Genomic DNA, 23,906 nt, shown 5'->3' with positions numbered 1-23,906 from the left:
CGGAGGGGGCACCCTCCAGTGTGCCGGTTCATCACGCCAGCATCGCCTGCACTGAAAACACTTCAATTACATTACAGAAGCTCAGAGGAACCGAGTTCCATTGTAAATGTTAGTAAGCACTGCACCCTGTCACTTCAAATCCAACTCTCTGGTTAGTCTTTGCATCTCTGTTTTACCTAAAAGAGGCGTACACGCACACACACACACATATATACACACATTTTGTCGGGGGCGGGGTGTAAAGTAGCAACTGTTAAAAAAACTAGCTTGCTCCGATATTTTTGTTAAATTATTATTACAAGTTTGACACTGCATTCAGTCTATATACATCCACACACAATACTTGATGAAGACACGCAAAACACAATAAAAATACTGCACTACCAGTGTAGGACTTGGTGTATCTGTTTTAAAAAGCTGTCCAAGAAGACAGTTCAGGAAGTAAATAAAAAATTGACTAACACTTGCAGGTAGCTGTTAACTCTAGTCACAACATCTCTGCTTGAAGATCAACTGGAAATCCACACTATTTGTGATAACACCATAAAGTGTATCCGAATGCAATGCATCGCGAGAGGCTTACCAGGAGTGTGGGAAAGGAATGGCAGAGTTCTAAAAACACATGGCAAGTCCTTTACAACCAGTGACTCATTGTGGCTATTTTCCCAGACCACTTTTCAAGTCATTAATGCAGTTTGAGAAGAAAAAATCTTATTTCAGTGCATATCTGAAAAAAGCATACTAGTCCCTAACACATAAAGGTCTTCTCAAAACCTTAAAGGATTTGCTAGGCATAATTGTTAATACTTTGCATGTCTGCTTTGATTATGTTTGACATAGTTTCCATATGGAAACTTACACTAAATTTCATCAAGAGCTTTACTTTGTTTAAAATATCAATCCATCTAATGTAATAAATATTTGCAGATATAGGAAAACATCACCTTTGGGGGTAATCCTTATACACAGGGTGAGAGAATTCACACACAGCTTCTCTCAAATGCTTCCTGTTTCCTTCCTGAATAATACACACCTTCTTCTTCTCCAACCCAATTCTGAGCTGTTTCTCTTTGAAAACTGCTATTTTTGGTTCACTATTTATATTTGTGGAAAATCCGGTTTGTTTTACTCACACTGAAACGCTCGAGGGTTCACTGAAGTTACATAGATAAAGGTCTTAGCTTATGAAATCTCTCATCAAAACAAACAAAACTATTTGACAAACTAGTGTTGGACATAATGGCCCCATGCTGATTAGTCATGTTACAAAAAAAAAAAATAAAAAAATCTCCTGACATCTTCCTATTCCAGTCTTCCCTTGTACACAGCCACAGAGTTTCTGTGGTATTTAATGAAAACCCACTAAATTATGCGAGACAAGGAAGCAACTACGTTAAGGCCAAAACTTAGGTTAATAATTTTGAATCATTTTCATGAAAGATTATCATTACAAGTTCACGTCTAACATTTAAAATTCCCCCAAGCCAGAGTGCTATCAGGAATCAGCCAAGGAAGCAGCCAGAACCACGCCTGGAGATCACGCCCCCCAAACCTCGGCCCACCAAAGATGCCCCTGCCGCAGAAGGGACGGCGCCAGGGTGACAAACGCAGGCAGGTCTGCCCCGAGCCCCCAGCTTCGGCCAACGCTCCGTCCAGCCCCGTTAGGGACCACCAGGAACGGGGGAAAACAGACAGCTCTCCCAACCGCTGGGTAAAACCAGGTATAAAAGTGTGAGATTCAGCAGTTTTGAAACACTGAAGACTAAGTTCAAAACACGATGAAAATACACAAAGAGAAAAGCTAAGTGCGCTTTAAGCTTTTTGCTTACTAAGTAAAAGGATGTGACAGAGTTCATCACTGATAGGAATAACTGACGTCAGTATAAATGAGATACATATTGCTGCAACATACCAACTAATAAAAATCATTCTGAAGGAAGATAACCAACAGTGACTGCATTTGGGATTCGTACTCTTTAGCTACTTGCCAGGTTTAAAGACCAGCAGAGCGATAAACTAGTTTCAAATAACGTCTTAAAAACAACCCAGTTCTGTTTTACAAGTTGAAAAAAGGTCGGTTTCCAGACACGCTAGTCCTAAATGCTGTTGAACTAGAAAAATTAGCAGTTCCCTGGTACAAATCCAGAAACGCGCGTGTTTTCATTTCCATATTATCTCCAGCGCTCCATGGCGGGGCACATCTAAGGCTACCAGAAACGGCTCCTCCCGCAGAAGCGGGGCTCCCCGCGGCAAACGAGCTGCTCGCGGGGGCTCTCAGCAAGGTCAGCGTAAGCCTGCTGTCAGAAATGAAGTCACTTCTCCGTAATTGCTGGGAATGTCTATGCTGAGTTTAAAAAAAGAACAGCAACTTTAGAAACAAAAAAAAAAAAACCCAAAAAAAAAAAAGAAAAAACATTTCACAGATGGCAAGCAGTGCTTCTCATGGCTGGAGATTTAAGGAGGCCTTGCCAAACGAAGACGGCAGACATTTCAAAAAATATTCAATTAAACAAAACAAGGTAGAACAGAAATAGCACATTTCCTTCTTTTTTTTTTTTTTTTTTTTAAGGTTAAGTCTGATGCTGCCAGTGTTTGCGAAGAACACTCAAATAAATAAACAATATGCAGTGATAAATTCCAGCGAAAAGTCTGAAGCACTACTAAATGAAAGCAGGCAATTTTTTGCCCCCTGCCTTGGTTTCATGCTCTGCAATTTATCAGAGACAAGTAAATCCCTCTGAAATAAGGCAGTCTAGATCGAGGCCATTTCAGACAACTGTGCCTTTCAGTTTTTATCAGGATGCCTACTGAGCTGTTGTACTTTACAAGTGGTACAATATTCGCTGCCACTGACCAGAAACACCTGCAATGACCATTTGCAGAGACCTGCAAGGAACACGGTGCAAGGAACACGGGCTTCCTAAGAACTGGTTCTCGCCACCCTTAGCTCTCCCGCCCAAATCCATCCATAGGCTGGATTTCCTCTTCAGACCACGCTCATCTCCAGAGAGCGCCTGTGCATTCCCGGCAGCAGGGCCGAAGACGGGAGGTGTTGCATTGTGGGGGGGGCTGGCACCAGTGCCGACTGCGGACACAGCCATTCACCCGACTCAGCTCACTCACATTCTCCGTTACATGACTTAAGCAAAACCTAGCATTTTATTAGGAAAAAGAGCAAAACTGTAGCACAGGCTCCATAAACACAAAATATACATTCCAAGCACCATATACCTACAGCTCTGCTAACTGTGCACGCAGCAATTATTCACTTGTCAGGTGCACGGGAAATTTAAATGAGCTTTGTTAATGCCACATCTGTTGGCATTTGCTTTGCATTTTTCCACTGGGTAAAACGTTTGCTGTACTCCAGGTTCTGTAGCAGGCACCAAATTTTTGGAAGGTTTTACAAACACTCTGTTTTCCCATACTGAGACCTTGTCTTCTCAGTAGACACTATCATTTATAATGCATTTGCACTGCAAATTGTACTTGTCACTGGGCTCTCCAGGTGCCATGAGCTTAAATAATCACAAATACTAAGCTCAGTTCAGTTGCTACTCCCATTTTAGATTTCTAAATAGCTAGTAGATCTTACAATATACTTCAGAAATATTTATGAAACACAGCTTCAGACACAAGAATTTCAATTTTATCCATCTTCAAAGCGCAGGCAATAACAAAATGAGGAGAAAAGGTGCAAGACAGACAGAAGGGAGAGCACTGCTCCAAGAAAGCATGCTGCCACGAAGTCCTTTCAAAGCCAGATGAGGATAACGAGGGCTGAAGAGCTTTACCGTCTCTCTAGCAAAACATAGGAAATAAAGTTCACCGTGGCAGTATTTATCACCACCTGTTCACATCACATTTTCTTCAAGTTCATTGTCAGGAGTCAGTCCCTTTCAAAATATGAAAAAAAAACCCAACCCACCACAAAACCAAAACAACAAAACCCCCGCCGCCCCAAATCACCATCACCACAAAAACCCAAAAGACCTCCCCCAGACAACCAAGCTACATGTCTAAACTCTGGAGGTGAACCCGTCACCCTGTTCACTGATGTACGTGGCCAAGACATACCAGGAAACACGGACTTCTGGCGTCTCCAGAGCGGGCAGGCACAGCTGCCAGTGCAACGCCTGGGCAAAAGGCAACGGAGGACAAAACCTGGGCGCAAATGAAGGGAGCAGCACTGGTTTAGGACTGTTTCTGCAGATCTCTTCCAGAGCACTGCAGCACATGTCAACCATCCCGACACCACTCACACTGACGGGAACGATAACCAAAAAAATCTGCCATTCAGAGAGTTTCTGAACTGAAAGAAAGGTCTGTAATATTTAACTGAAGCAGTGTTTCAATAGCTCTACCAATCATCACAGAATTACAGAATGGTAGGGTTGGAAGGGACCTCTGGAGCTCACCCAGTCCAAGCCCTGCCAGAGCAGGGTCACCCAGAGCAGTTGCACAGGAACGCGTCCAGGCGGGTTTGGGATGTCTCCAGAGACGGAGACTCCACACCTCTCTGGGCAGCCTGTGCCAGGGCTCTGCCACCCTCACAGGAAAGAAGTTCCTCCTCAGGTTTAGGTGGAACTTCCTATGCTCAAGTTTGTGCCCATTACCTCTTGTCCTGTCGCCAGGCACAACTGAAAAGAGCCTGGTCCCATCCTCCTGACACCCACCCTTTAAGTATTTATAAGCGTTGATAAGATCCCCCCTCAGCCGTCTTTTTTCCAGACTAAAAAGACCCAAATCCCTCAGCCTTTCTTCATAAGAGAGATGTTCAAGTCCCTTAATCATCTTGGTAGCCCTTTGCTGTCCCCTCTCCAGCAGTTCCCTGTCCCTCTTGAACCGGGGAGCCCAGAACTGGACACAGCATTCCAGGTGCGGCCTCACCAAGGCAGAGCAGAGCTGGAGGATGACCTCCCTCCACCTGCTGGCCACACTCTTCTTGATGCCCCTCAGGATGCCATTGGCCTTCATCATCTTAAGATATAAGCCGAGCAGCCTCTCTAGCTATTTTTTTAATGACTTCCCATAGCCTAACTTGGTTTATCAAAAGGCAACTTAGCCTGTAGGTCACTTAGTTCAGCAATAAGAAAGAAGGTGCTAGACACACAAAACTCGTCCAAAGACAACACCACAATAAAAAAGCAGACATACTTTCCCCCCAGTATTCATTCCACCTTTGAAGGAAATGAAGCAGTGCGTAAAGTTTCCAGGAACAGGCAAAGGCCACAGTTCTCTGAAAAGGCAAATCACTCCAGGGTACGCTGACCTGTGAGGAGACCTTCTATTCACAGGTCTCAGTACTCCAAATACAGTACTGAAAAGGGTATTTTCCCTCCGGTACAGAATCGAGCATCTTGGGAGGAATGCAGTTTCTACCATCTCTTCTCAGAGACCTGGTAACATCTATTTCCAAAATGAATTAAAGAATGCCATTTGAATTCATGGTTCGTTAAATTATTTGGGAAAAGCACACATTTGACTCCGTGGTAAGTCACAGACAGTGTTTAGAGAGAGATGGAAAAGTCAACTAAAGTAAAACCCTCAATTTCAGATCTGGTTTTGATGAATCTTCCTATTGTATTTTCACATTATGATTTACTTCTTGCTCTAAATACTTGCACAATCCCACAGGTTATTTTACTGAATGTAAGATTATACTTAAAATAATAGACATCAGGTTGGGCACAGGAATGAAAGGAAAAATCGTTCCGAAACATTACACAAATAGTACAGGAAGCCCGTGAACATCTCCATCTATTATCATTGGCACCATAAATTTCCCATTCTTTAGCTTAAAATATACTAATTAAGGGAAAAAATACCCATTTTAAACAAGGAAAAGCCTGAAATACAGAACAGAACACAGGGAATAGTCTAATAAGCTGTCTGAATGAATGTCACATTTCAGAAATATTATTGGAAATTCCCACGTTAAAAAAAAATCTTCAGAAGTTTTCCCACTTCTTTCTATACTCATTTAATGAGAACAATCACCTATTTCCATTTTCTTAAAGCTTTTAAGTTCATGGATTTAATTAAGAGGTTTTGAAAGAAGTGCTGTGAGACTATATAAGAACTTCAGTTCTGCCGAGATCTCTGGATAACGTCTTCACGTTTTTCAACTAATTAAAATACCACTGAACCTTCTGAAAATCCGGAGTGGCAAGAGGAATTTCCCTCTAGGATGATATCATGCAAGGAAATGTCAGTATCTGTATATTTCAAGCAAACATGGTTAAAGTGCTATCTAAGGTATTTTCCAGTTTTCAACAAAAACTCTAAGGAGCTCTAAGGAACACAGTTCAGCGATCCAAGTATTTACAGGCTCCTCAGCAAAGCTTGCTTTTCACCAACACTAAAGGAAATTCACCGTAGGTTTACTCCTATATTTGGAAGAAAAACCAGTAACAATATTCCTTCCAAGTACGAGGCTGTGTAACAATTATAACTTTTGGGGGATTTGGTTTGTTTGGGTTTTTTTCTTGTTTTAGGATTGGGTTTTGGTCTTCGATGTTTTTTTGTGTTTTGTTTTACCAAATGTCTCTTGTCCAGGACACTCATTAAGAGTTCAGTGTGTGACATGCCAGTGAAATGGCTGCCACAAACAGGAACACCGCCCATCCTCCCCTGCTCCAGTCCTTGTCCCCACTTCTGGATCCCATTGCAGGAGCCGAACCTAAAAATCACAAACTGTTCAGAACAGAGCAACCTTCCGCGCGTTTATGCTGCGTAGCACAACGGGGTCCCTGCTGTCTTCACAGTACAGCCCTGCACAGGCCGTCAGGACAAAGCCCTGCTGGTCGACCTCGAGCAACAGGTAAGACAGAGACCCTTCCACCAAAGAACTAACGTACCTGCAAAACGCATTTATTTGCGGGGTCGTGACCACTAAGGAAAAGCACGATGAGTTCTCCTAACCAAGGTTTTTGGGAACATCCCCTCCTGTGAAACACCCAGAAGCTTCAGAATCGCTTCTGAACTTTGAGGCGACGCGTCCGCCTGCAGCACGGCCGGCGGGTGAGCTGCGCCGCTCCCGCTCCAGGCCCGCAGGGAAGCACCCGCTCCTCCAGCCTCTGCCGGCGCCGTCCAGCGGGACTCCTGCCCCTGCTCGGGAACAGCCCCCTGGCAGAGAGAAACCAGAACAAGGCAGAGGCCAAGCAGGAGCCCCATGGAGCGATGGACCGGGAGCACTGGAGCACTTCGTGAACCCCATAGAGCAGAGCAGGATCAGCCCCCGGCCCTGACGAGCCGCCCCGTACACCTCTCCATCCTCCTGCTGCCTGGGGAAGCCCCTTGCAGGAACAGCAGCAGCTGCCTGTGATGGTGGCAGAAAGCCCCGCTCTCGAGGGCTGCACAAATATCCTGCCTTCCCTCCCTCCTCCCCTCCGCGGCGGCCTTTCCAGGAAGAAGACTTTCCAGGATGGCTGGGGAGAGCTGTTGGAGGTTCCAAAGTCTGCAGAACAGCTGAGATTCAAGCATCGAGCTCGGAAAGGGAACAGGGAGATGGACAGACAGCACTGTAAAATATCTGCAGCCTCGAGAGACTCCACTGGCATGGCCTTGCCTCGCCTCCCACCACGGCCCAGAGCATCCTCGAAACCTGTCACCTCTGTCTGCATTGTCCCCATCTCCCGTGGAGCCACTCGCTCCCGAGGAACTGCCTGCCAGCACACTGCAACTCTCTGCATCCGGAAAAAGAGGAGAGAGGCAGCACTGGGACACGAATTAGGTGACATCCTTAAGCCACGCAGCAGTCAAATTTGAGATCAGTTGTGGAATTCTTCTCAGCAGAGGGAAGGGTCTGAACCTGCCCTGCTGCTGGAGGCGACGCGGGCAACCGCAGTGCGCCGGGCGAGCCCAGTCCTGCCGAGCAAGCCCAGCTCACCTCCAGCAGTGAGGCCCTGCGGCTCTGGACCAACACCTCCGTACGGCCCCTCGGACAGGGCAGACACACCACTTCTCAGAAGCGACGCAGAGGATTTTAAAATATAGGCAGAAGCTTCACTCCGATTATGCCAGATGAACTGCTGCAAATACGGACAGCCAGTCATCTTGCCATACATTACCAGTTGATTGAACAAAAATGCAGAATAGAAGAGGAATACTTTTTTTTTTTTGCCTTTTGTACTATGGCAACATCTCTTCCCAGTTCTCAACTCAGTTCTTTGGACCAATTATGCTTCAAGTAACAGAGTAATGCTGCAAACACGGCAGCAGATAAAACAGAAATAGGTAAGTGAAGCAGCGGTTCTGCTATCTCATCTCTTGCCGTCACGCACCGTCGCTGTGACTGCCTCTGGGGTAAATACCGCGTCCACCCGCTGTCAGCGAACCCTGCTGTACGCTGCTCTTACCGTCCCCATCACTTGTAACCGGCTCCTGTGCTTCTACCACCGTTCCAGTTCTGAAGTCATCAGGAACAGCGTATTTACTCCCTACCGAAATGTCAACAGAAAAGCAAACAAACAAAAACCAATCAGAGCTGAAAGCCTGACTTAGAGACTTCGGTTTCAGCACACTCATCAAGCGTATGAGGAAGCTTTCAGAAGATCTAGAGAAACTGTATAAGCTGACAGACAACGTGCATGTTTTTCCTCAAGGTTTCATGAAAGCAGGACAGCCTTTGTTTTCAAATGTACATGTTCCAGCTCCTGGACCAAAGTCTCTCTGCAAAGCATTCGGAAACGGTCAACATCCATAACAGAAAAGCAGATAAAAAGGGAACGAGGATTTGCCACAAAAACATGAACTGAGAAGTAGGCAGGTGTCTTCTGCGAGTGTGGGAAAGCAAAAGGCAACGGCATCAGCAGCAAAAAACAAGGGGAACAAACCCATATAATGTCTGGCTACACAGAATCCCAGGCTGGCTGAGGCTGGCAGGGACCTCTGGAGGTGACCTGGTCCAACCCTCTGCTCAAGCAAGGTCACCCAGAGCCACTCGTCCAGGACCAGAGAGGTTCTGGATACCGCCAAGCATGCCGACTCCACAACCTCCGGGCAGCCTGTGCCAGCGCTCGGCCACCCCTGCAGTAGGAAGGCGTTGCCTCATGTACCTTTCTCGCATTGCTCTGAGCGTAACATAAGGCAAACATTTCATCTGTTTACTATAGATTTCCATTATACAACACGGAATATTCACATACAAATGAAAAACCAATTCATTTGGCACACATTCATTATTTTAAGCAACACAAGCAAGCAAGTCCTGCACCAAAATTCCACCTACTTAGACAAGGATGTATCCCTTCACCTGGCTTACACAGCTCTGTCTTCACCCATCCGGGCATACAATGTCTTCTCCACGCACTCCCTTCAGCAAGGCTACAATGGCATTGATAGCCTGTAAGAGCAAGGAGATCCACACAGCACCGGTTCCTTTCCCACTTTTTCCTAAATTATCTTAAAGATCTTTGTTGAGGTAAGTAAAAGGTGCACAGTGGTCATAAACCACAAATGCTTTAGGAAGGATAGCTAAAGGGAAAAGGCTTTGCTTCCTCCTTTTTGCTAAAAATTGCTGTCCCCCAAGACAAATGAGAGTTGGCTTCGTGGTCTCGGAAGCAGCCAAGCCTGGATAAAGTCTGTCCTTCCAGCCCAGAAAAACAACATTGCCAGTTCATGAAAACAAACTTGCTTTAGCAGAAGATTTTTGGGTCACGTCCAGTTCTCTGAAGTGAGTGGGTTGGTCCTATCGTACTGTTCCACCCAGTTCTTGACTCCCTCATGTGCCTGGCAACATTTGAAGTTAAAAATAAATTTTAAAAAAAATTGTTCTTCCATTTCTTCCTCCAGTAAAAATTGCAATAGGAATTCTAGACCAACACTTTCGCTTTGAACAGCTGTTTTCAAAAAACATTTTGAACAGTGAGGTCAGGCACACAAACAGCCAACGCTTATGTCAAAAGGAACCCTCTTTGTGCAAATCTGCTGCAGTACCAGCTCTAGCGACAGCTGTCTGCCCAGCGTTACATAGGAACGTCTTCACTGCCCAGTTAGTCCTATGAAAAGCTGGAATTCTGTCCCTAAATAAACAAGAATTCTGAAGTAAATAAAATATAGGTAATGCTGTCTGATGGTCCTTAATGAATACAGAACTCCCTCAAGTGATTTTTTGAACCACTCTTTTAATGTTTGGTTGACACGTAAATAAACACTGCCAAAGAGAGTTCAGCGTACATTTCTGAGATGTTCCTACGGGAAAACTAGTTTTGCTTTTCCCACTGGGATTGGCAAAGCCTCTAAAATTAGAGAATTTGCCACACCAGAAAAACAAAAAACTTCAAAACAAGCTCCCTTAAAAGGCTTTAACAAAAGAATTCAGCATTGCGTGCCGCTCACAAAGCCTGCCTGCCCCTCACTGTTCGCCTGCTGCGGTGCTCGGAGTGCCAACAGCGCGGGACGGAGGCGCTCCGAGGAGCCCGGCCATTGATATGCAGTGGCTTGCTGATACATTCAAGGGCAATAGAAAAATGAATCTCTTTTCAAGAATGCAATGGAAACTGGAAGAGGAAGAGAAAACAAGTAGAGGCAGCTCTGCTTCACGCACAGCACGACAAATGAGTTTGGATACGGCCTGTTCCCATGGTACTTAATGCCTGTGATCAGCCGCTCCTCCCGCGGCGCGCTAGCGAGGCCCTTTAATAACATCTGAACTTTCTAGAGAAAGGTGACGTTACTTAACATCCTGTAAACAGTCTTTGCGAGCCTCACCAAGAGGCAGACTGAGACGGAGCATCTCTCCCTGCTCTTACTTACTCCTGTAAGTAGATAGACTTCAAAAGACAAAGTCCACCAAGAGCCAGTTCTGCCATTCACTGGAGCTTGCACAAGCCAAAGGAACCCCTCACTAAGCAGGAGCTCATACAGCTCCCACTGACTAAGTCTTTGTTTGGCCAGGAACTTCTCCAGTAATAAGGTGTGGTGCATGCCCGTACAGGCTGTGTTGAGGGCAGGAGGTGGTGCTTCTCTGCCTTCCTCAAACTAAAGGGGAAAGAATGCGCCATCACCTGGGTGCTGCCCGTGACCCATGCGGTCGGGTTACCCCCAGCAGCTCGCCGTGCTGCTCCTCACCCATCACTGTGTTTCAGCTTATGGGTTTTTTCTGTCTCCACTACAATTTCATGTCACATTAGAGCCTCTCCTTACAAGAGTTTCTGATTGCAAATTGTGTTAGAAAAGAAATCAAGATGAAACCAATGGAAACCAAGGAGAGAGAAAAGGTAGGAACAGGGGGGCATTTAAAAACATCTGTTTGGCAAGGAACATAGGCAGGACAGCTTTTCATTGATTTGGGAAAAGGAGTAAGAAAAGACCAGAAGATGTTTTACTGAGGACAACCCAAAACCTGAAGTGAAAATCCTTCCAGGCACAAACCACAACGTGAAAGTTCTTCCCATTGCAAGCTCGGGTGTGTAACTGTCCCCCTCCATCGCCAGCATCACCCGAACGACCAGCGCACAGCTCCCGGGCTGAGCTAAACTCTGGCAAATCCCTCGGTATCGCAGGAGTCAGTCATACCACCAGCAGCGGTTTCAACTGGCATCTCAGTGACCTACCCCGTGAGAGAAAGCTTTCAGTGCTGTCCCGGTTGGGTTTTTTAAATTACTTCTCTCGGCCTGTATCTTCTGCTTTCAAGGATGTTACCTGTGAAAGCCGACAGACTCACAAAGACAAGTGCTTAACAACTTGAAGACATTAATGAAAACAATCTTAATTATATCTGACTTCAAAATACTATATAAAAGCAATGATCGCTTTTGTTCGCTGTCAGTAAATGCTTTAATTTTAATATCTTTTCCAATAACATGTTAGAAATGAAAGTGATGAAACTGTACATTTACATTAAAAAATGATGTATGAATAATGAAAATGCTAAAAGAACATGTTGAATAACTACTATACACCATTGGAAAAAAGGCAGTAAAAGAAACATTTTACTTTTAAAACTCACTCTTCCCAGTCTGACGATTATTGTGCGTGGTCTGATCTTTTACATAATACAAAATAACACATTTCCCCAGAACTTCCATCAGGGGAAGACTCCTTGCCACTTCAGTAATAAAGGTGCAAAAAGGATGCTAAATGACTCTGTTACAGGCTATTCAAGCAAAGGCAGAAAGTCTTGTTTTTTCTGTGACCACTTCCTATTCTCTACGAGAGAGTAAAAAAAGATGATTAGAAAATATTGAATAACGTATTAGACTACGCTACTGTAGGTATGTTTTGATAAACTTCCACACAGTAAAAGCATACAACTGGCCTGCAGTTGGACCTGCCCGCCTGACTTCTTCCCTTTTTTTCAAATTAAAGTCAGAGTTCAGGGGCAGAGGACAGGTAAAACTATGAGCAAAGCAGCTGGTGGGGGCAGCGAGGAGACAACCCCCAGGGTGCACACTCACAGCCAGGCTCCCTTCCAAGGAACTTCAGCAATTTGATCGCCTCTCCTCGCATGGATGCCAAGGAATGGTGCGTTGGTCTGTCCCACTGGCAAAGAAGCTTTGAGTTTAACCTTGCGGAATCACCTCTTCGACAGAGAGCAAGATATTTGTTGCATTAAAGGCTGCACAACGACATTTGGAGGCCCAAGACAAAGCTCCACGTGAAACAGCTCTGTAACACCAGGGGGTTACTTCACTGGAAGTTTGCTGTCCTGGCTCTGTCTTTACCAGGCTCCTTGCCCGGCACGCCCCCGGGGCCGTGCATTCATAAATCAGATCCCTCTTGCGCGCGCTCCGTCCCTGCTGCAGCCCAACAGCTCCTGCTGCCTGGGGCCACGAATACGGCGTGCAGGGGAACCAGGCTCCCCTTCCTGATGGCTCCGAGGCACACGCAAAGCTGCGAATGAAAAGGCCGCTTTTCTCAGTGACATCCGCGCTTTAAATAATAGATGGGGAATAAGGGGAGAGCTTCCAGGAGGAGCTAAGTACGCACAGTACAAGAAAGGGCAAAAAAGCATCTGAGATAAGACGAAATACATTTGCAGGGGGTAGAAGATAGGAACAGCACGACAAAATAAGTAACAGAAAAGGGAGAAAGTGAAAAAGTAAACAAACAAGAGATTAGCCTTTTAGAAAAATCATGAAATCCGAGGGCTTGACTGGTATTCTATGTGCGACTGACTCCCTTCAAAGTCAAATTCTGTGGTAAGAAAATTTATGATGAAAACTTTTGAAACAGCAACAAAACCTTGAAAATTTGACAATGAGCGAGTGCTCCTACAAGCTAATAAGGTAACAGATTCACACGTAAAGCATTCTTCCTAAGGTATCATACTCCCATTGCATACTTCCGTATTCAAACAGTTTGGGAATTAAATCCTCTTAAACCATCACACTGATACACTGGCAATTTGCACAAACCCAGCAAGTTACAAAAAGCTAACTCTACTCCACCTGCTATAAAACCACATTAACAGAAAACTGCAATTATATAATGTACTTTGCCACCATTACTTCCTCATGTAAACATGTGCTCTTGCTGTTAGTGATAACACTTAATCAAAAGGAGAAGAAAGATGGTCCCCGAGATAATCTTCTGAGCTTCCTGCTTAAGGGAGGCTAAACACTGTGCAAGCTCCTAATTACAACTCTCTTGCTCAGAGAATTGTAAAAATATCCGCTAAAAATATTTTTTTTCATTTTTTGTCAAAAAAAAAAGAAGTGATTTTTTAAGCATACAACTCCATCTTGGAGGACAAACCCCACCCTCTGTGTTGCTCCAATCGTCTTCAGCAAATTAGAATAGCGCTTTTAAATTTTAGAGGTATGTGGATGTACAACAACGTCAGTGCTTTACTGCACGGCTGCTTCGGGTCTTCATCCCCATTTATACCTACAAGGGGAAGGTGCTCTGCCGCTCGCTCTCAGCCATCACCGCTCACTCGGTCCCTCAGGGGCTGGGTGCGCAGGGCCGGCCGCGCACAGCACCTCTGCCCTCGCCACACAAGCCCCGGGGGGACGCGGGCCTGGACCCAGCGCAGAGCCGGCAGGGGATGCTCCCACCCGAGGGGGTGCACGGGGCGCCGAACAACCCCACCAGCACACGCTGCTGTGCCGTCCTTCGCCCAGCTGAGGCTGAGAGCTGAATCACTTGGGAATCACTTAGGAAGACACCTAGGAAGCTCCAAATCAGCACGAGTACTTAGATCTTCTGCGAGCAGCCTGGGAAGGGCTTCAGAAAGACCTCCTCAAAACCACGCGCTTGTGAGCACATCACTCTCGCCGTACGTATTTGACACTGTCACCTACCTAAAGACTAAAGGAAGAAAGAGCTACAAACTGGTACAATCCTCCCCCCAGGTACCCTACAGTTTTTTCAAAGCACAAGTACCAACGGTTCCAAGTTATCCCTGGAAAAAACATGTTTGTAACAAAGACCAGCATAAGCATTACTGCTGGCAGAGCTCCACTGTACCAGCAAAGCCACTTCAGCTGTCCACGTGCGTGTCCCCGCGCTCATCCCCCGTCACAGAAGTAAAAGAAAACAAGAGGCAGCGAAGGAGTTTCAAACCAAAACACCTTTTCACAGCAGCAGCTTAACAGCTACACACGATGAGGGCTATTCAGCAGCCAGACACCACGCGGTGGGCCACCGCTCAGCTCTGCTCCGTTGCACATCTGGGCCAACAGCTGTGTCCTGCTGGTAACGTGTTACCAGCAATTTCATTCTCAAGATACAACAGATCCCTCAATTATTAAAAAAAAATAATAATATTTGTTTCAAATGCACAAGCACTGCAAAGGGTAACAAAACAGTTTTCTCCTCCCCATCATCATTTTCACATAGCTCAAGAAGTTTTGGGTAGTACCAAATTCTGGTCTTACCTCAAAATTTCACCTCCTGCACAGGGGTTTAGAGCTGAGTAAAACAAGAAAGAGTCGCCTAAAAAATAACAATAGCAGAAACTCTAAGAAAAACGTTGATTTGAGAGTCTGCCATAGAAAGACAAACAGAAGACCGCAACAATGTTTAAGAAATTACCTGTGGCACACAACAAATTAAAATCAGAAAGAAGTCGCCAAAATAACCAGAAACCAAAAAGTGAGGAGTGCAGAAATAGATAAAGAGAAAACAGAGATTACTTATTTTTAGGGTTTCCATAATAGAACACTGAAAGAAACACTTTTTCGTTGGCCTTCTACGTTATTGCTCAAGAGTATGTATTCCTAAAATGGAAGTCCTCAGCTACGAGCGCGCGATTTTACAGCATCACAGAAAGCAGGGCGATAAACAACCCGGGTCCGGGGCAGCCCCCCCGGGCACTCGCCAGAGCTGCCCAGAGCCAGGCGCAGTGCCGGGAGGGCTTCAGTCCTGCCAGAGCCACCCGCCCGCGGGCTCCGCTCCCGCTGCGGCTCCGCGCGCGCCCTGGGCAGCACGGCCAGAGGAGGAGTCCGCTCCAGAGCACAAGAACCCGCTGGCAAAGCCCGACCGGGACCCTCTTCGTTCTTCTGCCCCTCTTCCTCCAGCCACCCGAATTCTGCTGGTCTCACCCCGCCCGGCCAGAAAACAAGTGTCTCCTCTGCCCTCCCTGCCTGCCGGGCGCCCGCAGCCCCACCGCTCCGGCCAGAAACGCTCCTGAGCGCCTCAACGCCTCGCAGAAACATCGCCTTCGCCTGGGCACGTTTGTTTAGTTGTCTCTTCCACTCCAGACAACATCAGCGCAGCCTGGCAGCAAGGATGGAATACGCGTTTCTCAGCACTGAAATAATGTAATTTTTATTTTTTTTTTTAAATCACAATGAATCAAACATTACCTTTCACTCAGTCTAGTAGCTATGATTTGAAGAAGAGGGTGCCTTGACTTGCAACAAGCTAGTCTTAATACTTATTTAGAAATCAAAACCTAATTAATACATTTCCCATCCCACCACATTTGAAATATTCCACAAAATTCAAATAATTACTCAGGGGGGCTGGGGAGACGGCAAAGAAAAATAAATGAAAACAAACAACAAACCCAAAGCCAAAAACCCCCTTATCATTATCACCTAATACCAGCTAAATCCACAGGTATCTAACATCAAAATAAAACTACACCCACTGTTTCAGGATCGGAAAATTAAGATCTGATGCGATAAAGAGACATCAAGACTGTGATCACCACCCATTAGAAGAGCAGGCTGTTTTTAAAAGTTATTATGGGAAGTATTTCAAGTTCAATTGACAGACTTCAACTCTTAACAGCAGTAAAGGTTATTCCGAGTTCGTACTCAGAATTAAAGCAATATGCGTAATTATAACAACAACACTACTTCAAACAGGACTTGGAACAAGAAACTGCACCCCTGCCCTCTTTGTGTATTGTGTAGAAAGGGGGACTTTCACCCAAACGCTGAGTAGGTCCCAAGGCCCCTTGGGAATGTGAAAGGTTCCTGCCCCATCCCAGCACTGTCGCTCGAAGGCCAGTATTTCATATAGTCAAAGAAAATACAGGTAGGACAGTAACGCTGTTAGTCACTTAAAGACCTCGAGTGTTAGTACCCGCGCACCACACAGCGATTCCCTAACCTACTTTCTCCCCTCCTTTTTTAAACTAATAAAATAACATGTCCTGTTTAGCTTTTATCTTTCTTGTCATCATTGCACTCCTATTCTGGCCCAGGTTTGTCTTGAGACTTTAAGAACTGCACCTACCTCCCATTAGAGAAGAGCTACCTACCTTTGGTGGTAGGAAGGCAGAAGGAAACGTTTCAGAAGCACCTACCTGACTTGGGCTCATACGTGCCAATTTCAAAGGGAACTGGGACAAATGAACTACTTTCCAACCCAAGCAGAAACGTTGGAACTTGTACAGCTAAGCCTGCTGTGCACACTGGAAATCTTTACCCTAAAGACCTACGCCCAGAGGTTTAAACAACATGCATTGCTAAAGTCACCAAAAACTCAAACAGCGTAAGACACAATTTTCAAGTGTGAGCACTAAGGTGTTTTTTCAGTTTTTGTGACCGCACTCAGCGAATATGCAGCAAACAGGAACAAAACTTCTCTGACAACAACAAAACCTGACTTGCAGGGCTCTCCATGCGCCTCCCTCCAGCAGGAGCAACCACAGCTCCGTGGCTGCCGGGGAAGCGTCCCCAGGGCACGCAGTGCCACAGCCGGCCCCCGACGCCCGCCAGGGCTGGGGGCAGAGAGGCTGCCGCCCTGGCTGCGGGCAGCTCTGGGGACCTGGGGACAGACGTGCCTCCCGCCACCGGTGCCCCTGCCGCCCAGCCGTTCCCCGCGCCAGCCACAAACACGCTGCGACTCACGGGCTCTTGTCCCAAGGAAAAACAGACCGCATTGACACGTTTAGAAGCAACTGAAGAGAATGAAAAGGATACAGCAGATAGGAAGAAAAAAGCGGCACATTAAAGTAATTAAAATCCTATACAGTAAGAGCAGAGACATGCCAGGCAGATCGATTTTGTGGGCGCTACAGCAGAAGGCTCCTTGAAAGGTAAATGTGAAATTCCGCCAGAGCAGCCAGATGAAGCAAAGAAAGCAAGGAAACTGGGGAGGGAGAGAGAGAGGGAGAGGCTCATATCACAGGACAGTTCGGGCTGGAAGGGACCTCTAGAGATCACCTAGTCCAACCCCTCTGCTACGGGCAGGGCCATCAGAGGAGGGAAAGAGAGAAAGAGCGACCCACAGCCAACCTGAACTCCATCCCCCGTTGTTAGCAAGAGCACACTGGGATAAAAACAGGAAATGTTTATACAGCAGGACAAACATTAAATGATTACGTAAACACAAGTGTACCTAAAGTCATACGCATTCATATTCATGAGATGCACGTGTTCATGAAACTTTGAAGGATATTTGTAGATCTAATACTGCACTAATGTTTTTAATGAAGCAGCAAAACTACTCAAGGAACGAAACAAACCCAGCACAGCCCCTCTTCACTGCTAACATGTTTATTCATGAGCTCCCAGGTCAGCATTGCAACAGGCCATGAGTGGCTGTGGATGGCTGGCAGGAGCAAACCAGTATGTTATCATAACTCGCTTCTGGCAATCGGAGAGCACAAATAAAGCAATTCTCTCCTCTTTGCAAAATTATAGCCAGGTCAGCAATACCAGTGACCCAGGAAAGACTATCCCACCCAGATGAACCTGTCTACAAAAGATATTCCGAATTATTCTACAAAATACCGGTCTCAACTAAAGAGCATTTGCATGTACAGCATGTGCCAGCCAAGTAAACAGTACCTGTACAAAACGCATCTAAAGTGCAAATCACACTGTTGCCACACAGTAATGTTCAGGCTACTTTAAACAAATGGGTGAGAGGTTCACCGCAGAGCCGACGCGCGAGGGTCCGCTGGCATGGGAAGGGGGAGCAGAGGTCCCACCCTGCGGGGCAAGACCCACGCCACCAGGAGACCCTGCGGGACGCAGCCCGCCCGCAGCAGCCCTGTGCCTGGGGGCACCTGCCCTGGAGCCTGGTGTAGGAACGGTCCTGGAGGACTCCTGGCCCGCCGTGAATCAGAGCCCGGGGCGAGGGAAGGCAGGACTGTGCGGGTGCAGGGTACTCACACCCAACTATCCCGTCTGCTCGGGGTTTCTGCACTGTGCGGTGAACACACATACTGTCACACTGCCCTGCGGCCCACTAAAAATGTAGTGTTTAAGTAAAATATGTATCACCAACTGAAATTTGAAATCAGAAATGGGAAAAATAGATTAAAGGAACTGGAAGTCATTTTCCAGCCCAGCTTCGGTGAAGTCTACCAAAGGACGAGTCCTTGTTTATAACTGAAGTCACTTCAGGTCACGGCAGAGAAGCTTATTCTTCAACTGACAGGGAAAGCCCAACAAGCAGAAACAGCCACTGACAGCTCCACAAACCAAGCTAATGTCATCTTTATTGTGCCTGAACTACTCCAGAAACCCGACTGGGCAGTCGCCAGTCCCAACTCCAACAGCAACAAACTCGAAGCGTAATCACGAAAGTTCAGACCAGTCTTTCCATTCCCCACCCTGCAGTGGAACATATCCAAATAAGCCCGGGTTTGTTGCTGTAGAAAATTAATTTTTCATCGCAAAGGAGTCGCTTGCCTAGAGCAGAAGCGTTCCTCTCTTTGGTTACGCCGAATGATAAACAACAAACACCCTTCACCTTCTCCAGGAATGCCAGTGAGTCTCCAATGCTAACTAGGAACAACCGGAAAATCGTTTAGTCTGACAGCACAGGATTTCTTCAATGACATGCTCCAAAGTGGCGGCTTTTATCACTCTGAGCCGCCAGGGAAGGCAGGAGTGCACTCTGAACCGCAGCACTCGCCACAGGAGACAGCAGGCTGGGGTCAGAGAGCAGGCTCGGGTCAAAGCGAGGTGTCCCCTTTGGGCTCGAGCAACAGGAACAGCCGTAACAACCTGCAGAGTCCTGCTGGATGCCACGCGGCTTTACTCAGACAGACACTGCACAGGCCTAAGGCCATCGTCATGAAAATTATTATGAAATACGTATTTTCAGTGGTCATTTAATACGAACAGACATATTGAAGTGCAAAAAATAACCATGCTGATAACTCGTCAAAGTTTACTAAACTTGGTGAAAAGATGAATTGCATCCTTTGGCTACATACGTATCAATCAAAGTGTGTACTTTAGGTCAGCCTTCAAAATGATGAAAAAAGACAGCAAACTTTGAAGACTGGGAGGAGCAGGAAAACCCCACACTTATTTTAGTGCACAAAGGAATTTGTACATAGGGCTGGAGCACAAAGCCAGCCCTAACACACACGGCAAGAGCAACACGCAGTGCAAGTCCAGACCCAATTCTCTGCTAGATGTACAAACTGCAACCCCAGAAACACTCCCTTTTCAGTACGTGACACGCCGGCACTGCTCAGCCCCAGAAGCGCTTTGCCACCGACTTCAGCGGTGCCAGACTTCACCCGGGCGCAGCCCAGCAGGTTTAGGAGCCTGGCTGCTCTTCCAGACGTTTGCAAATACCTGTCTTAATTCACGCGGACTTGCAAGAAGGCGCCGCTCTCCTCGCTAACCGCTACCAGATCGGCTCTTGCACTCGCCTTACTTGCGGCGATGGGAAACATCCCCAGCGTCTCCCTGCGCGCACTGCGCTAACAGCCAGCACAGCGTGTTTTCACGCCCCAACGTGCGGGGGGACGGGAGGGGACCCCGGCGGCCGGACGCCTCGGAGCAGAAGCCGTTTGTCCCCGCGGGAAGGGGGCACCCCGGGTACTCCCCCCCGGACACCGCCGCCCCTCCCGAGCCGCGGAGGGGGACGCGCGTCGCCGGGACCCGCGGGGCGCGGTGACAGCCGCACGGCGGAGGCCGGGGCACACACGGCATCCCCGGCACGGCGTTTCGCTGCCGGCCGCGCATCCCCGCGCCCCGCTCTGGGCTTCCCGGACCGACAGAGGACAGAGCCCCCCCCTCACCTCTCCCCTGGCGCACCGGCCGGCTGCCGGGACGCGTCCCCCGCCGGCGCCCGCGGCCGGAGCGGGACGGGGCGGCAGCCGCGGGCGGGGGGCGGCGCGGCGGCGCTAGGACCGAGGAGACCCCGACCCCCTCTCCGGCGGGGCGCGTGCGGCCGCGGTACTTACGTCGTCAAAGAGGGACCCGACGTTGGCCGTCACCAGGAGCACCCCGGCGCCGGCCGCGGCCCCCTTCACCGCCATGGCGCCGGCGGCGGGCGGGCGGAAGCGCGGAGCGCGGCCGGCGGCGCTGCGGGGAGCCCGGGGGCGGGCGCGGGGCGCTGCGGCGAGCGGGGCGCCTGGCCCGCCCCGTCAGCGCGGCGAGTGCTCCCGGCGCGGGCAGCCCGCGCACATCCGCGCCGCGGCGGGCCGGCCGGCCGCCCTGCGGCTGCTGCGGGGCCGCGGCGCTCAGCGCTCGCCCGCCGCCGCCGCCGTCGCGCTGCTGCCGGGACGGCTCCCACCGGCGGAGGCTGGCGCCGGGCCACGGCGCATGGCAGGTCGGCGGGACGGGACGGGGCGGCCGGTGTCGGCGGGGACGGGCCGGGCGCTCCCCAGCGGCGCGGGGTTGGGCTGGGCTGGGCCGGGCCGGGCGGGCGCTGCGCGCACCGCGCTGCTGCCGCCGCCGCCGCTCCCGGCTCTGGCGGCGCGGCGGGCGGGCCGGGCTAGGGCTCTGCGCCCGCGACGTCACAGCGGCCCCGCGCGCCTCTTAAAAGGGCAACGCCAACCCTCGGGAGGCGGCCGGCGGCGCCGTCCCGCAGAGAGGCCGGGCCCGCCCGGGCGGGGCCGCCGCTCACCTGGGCGGGAGCGGGGCTGGGGCGGCCAGACCCTGCCCGGGGGACGGGCCCCGTGGGACTGGCCTCGCCTCTGCCCGGGCGCTTCCTGCCGCGGGGCGGCCCGGAGCGGCGGCGGCGGCTGCCGGGGGTCGCCCGGGGTCGGCCCCGGGAGCGCGGCGGTGCGCTCCGGCGGTGCGGACCCCCGTGCCGCTCCTCAGCCGGCCCGAAAGTGCCCCGACCCGGCCGCCCCGGGTACCGACACCCCGGCGCGGCGGGGCCCCCTCTGCCTCGATGGCTCTGGCAAAGGCGTATCGTGCCGCTCCTCCCGAGGGGCAGCCCCCGGCGTCGCGGCGAGGCGCTATCGCAACCGACGGGAGATAAGAGGCAGCGGTAGGGCCGGACGGAGCGCCGCCTGCCCCCGCAGGAGCCGGGCCCGCCAAGGGGTAGGATGGACCGGCGCGTGCAGAGCCTGGGAATGCTCCACAGGAACCTCCAGCTTACAAATGCAGCTCCTGGGGAGGGGATCTCTTCAGTAACTTTGCTTAAGAAACCAGAGAAACGATAAATCAGTCTTTGCTAGGCTGGGCAAAGTCACCAGCTCCTAAGATTATCTATATTTCATGGCTGATTAGTAACGGGAACAAAATGTGCAGAAGCCGGCATTCCCAGGCTTGCAGAGGCCTCACTGCGCGTCAGAGCGGGGAAGCCGTTGTCCAAACAGCACATAAACGGTACAGACAGAGGGTCACCGCAGAGCGGGGAAAAGGGGAACCCAGCGCGATGCAGGAGCAACTGCACACGCGAGTCTGAGGGAGAACAAGACACAGGGGCAGAACACGGGATGGTGCGGAACCTCCAACAGGTGACACACGCTGTAGTGGAGGTGACACGGAAAACCACCAAAGACCGAAGCATCCCTCCCATTGACAGGAAGACATCACACTGAAGACGAAAGCTCGGCCAGAGAAAGGTGCCTGCCCTGGCAGAGAAATAAAGAGATTGTTACTGCTCCCCAGCAGAACGTTGTTTCTCCTCAGCTCTTGGCTGCGTCTCCCCAGGGAGAGGTGTCTGACAGGCAGCAAACAATCACGTACGGCTCCAAACGCAAGGCAAAGAAAATATCTCTCCCCATGGGCCTTCAGGTGTAATTTATGCAAAAATTATTATATTTTGCATTGTAGTCGACAAAGCCTGCTTATGGTCAGTTAACAAGCCTCTCCCAAATTAAAGCTACATCAGGCGAACAAGCTCAGCTGCTCACGCTTGCAGTCCCTGAGATTTCATGTGCGGCAGAAAAATAGTTTCCAAGCCAGGACGGTGGCAGGCAAAGAAGGGATTGATGCCCAGCTGATACAGCTGACGTCAGGGACGGCAACAGGCCACAAGATTTTCTCAGTATTAAGGAAAAAGAAAAAGGGAGGTAAACAAAGCCCGTCTTCAGTTATGGGATTCTGCACACCGTTATGATAATAGAAATTATCAGCTGAATGCCAAGGAAAGATACCTGAAACTTCTAACTACACAAGAGCAACTACTCTTTCCCTAGAAAAAGTAATTCCTGAAGTAAGGCACTAGAAGAAGAGATTTAAATAATAAATCTAGTGTACAACAAGTTGACAGCACTTAATCGCACCTCTTTGGCAACGCTCAGTTGCCCAGGAACATTTAAAGGCTGTCTCCTGGTGCCTTACAGCTGTGCTCCTCCGCCTGCAGGTGGGACAGCAGACGGAGCTCCCCTCCGTCCCCGTGTCATCCCTGGGGAGCAGCACCCAGCGCCCAGCAGCCAGGCTTTCGGTTCCAGTGGGTTCCTCCCACGCATCGATTTCACCCTCCTACCGCGCTCTTCATGTTACAGGCGTGTATCACAGCTACAGAGAGACTCGGGTGAGGGAGCGTGTCAGCCGACCTGCAAGAGGAGATGGCCGTTTCCAGTGACAACGCACTCGATAAGTCCCGTAAAGTCTCTTCTCTGGGGCAAACTTTCTCAGGCAGGGACGGAAGTGGAACGACAAAAGCTCTGCTAGACTGCGACCACTGGCCTTCTTTGTTACAAGGTGCAAGTTAAATATACAATTAAATAAAAAAGCATGCAGAAATTGTGGAAGTCTGCCTCATACGTGGGATGCCGACCTCCAGTGAGCTGTGACATACAGACAAACGCAGTGCAGAACATGCTTGTGCCCAGAGGCGCTAAATGCTGCAGGACTCCTCTGGGCAATTTCTTCTAAGGTTTTCTGCGACTCCTGAGACAACAATTGCATCAAGTTGCACTGCAGACACCGTCATCATACCTGGATGCAGCCATCAGAGGCATCAAAGATGAGCTGAACAAACAGACCATCCTGATATATCTTTGCATGTTTACACACAAGAAAAAAATTTAAAAAGAGAGAGAGAGAGAGGGGAAAACCCCCATTGGCTGCTGTGCTTTTGGCACACGCGTCTTACACATCTCAGCCCACAGCGATTACAGCAAAGTCAGGGCGCGCTGGAGGAAGCTGGGTCAAATTACACCCAGCTGGAAAGGGATCCTGAGCCATATGGCATCCAGGTGAAGAGTTTGGCAGTGCTCAGGAACAGGAAACGAGAATAGGAAGTGGCTGCAGACCACAAGAAGTTACTTGAACAGAACCCCGGCAGCAATCACTGGGCTACAATGTGGGCGCGCGTTGCCAATTTCTTTGGCAGAGGAAGCACTACAGCAT

At 49.1% G+C, this 23,906-nt stretch overlaps 1 protein-coding gene across 3 annotated transcripts in view; it reads right to left on the bottom strand.

Annotated features, from left to right (window-relative positions):
• Positions 1-21,076, bottom strand: part of INPP5A (inositol polyphosphate-5-phosphatase A) — a 236,464-nt gene extending 215,388 nt beyond the window's left edge. For all 3 annotated transcript variants that reach the window (XM_074591909.1, XM_074591908.1, XM_074591910.1), the window contains exon 1: positions 20,558-21,076. In XM_074591909.1, the coding sequence (XP_074448010.1) occupies positions 20,558-20,632 (75 nt within the window). In that variant the 5' untranslated portion in view covers positions 20,633-21,076. The remainder of the gene's footprint in view (positions 1-20,557) is intronic.
• Between the last annotated feature and the right edge of the window lie 2,830 nt (positions 21,077-23,906).

The sequence above is a fragment of the Larus michahellis genome, chromosome 6 (genome assembly GCF_964199755.1).
Source record: "Larus michahellis chromosome 6, bLarMic1.1, whole genome shotgun sequence".
Taxonomy (NCBI): domain Eukaryota; kingdom Metazoa; phylum Chordata; class Aves; order Charadriiformes; family Laridae; genus Larus; species Larus michahellis.
The sequence above is the reverse complement of the archived record's forward strand: the minus strand, read 5'-3'. Positions and strand labels throughout refer to the sequence as shown.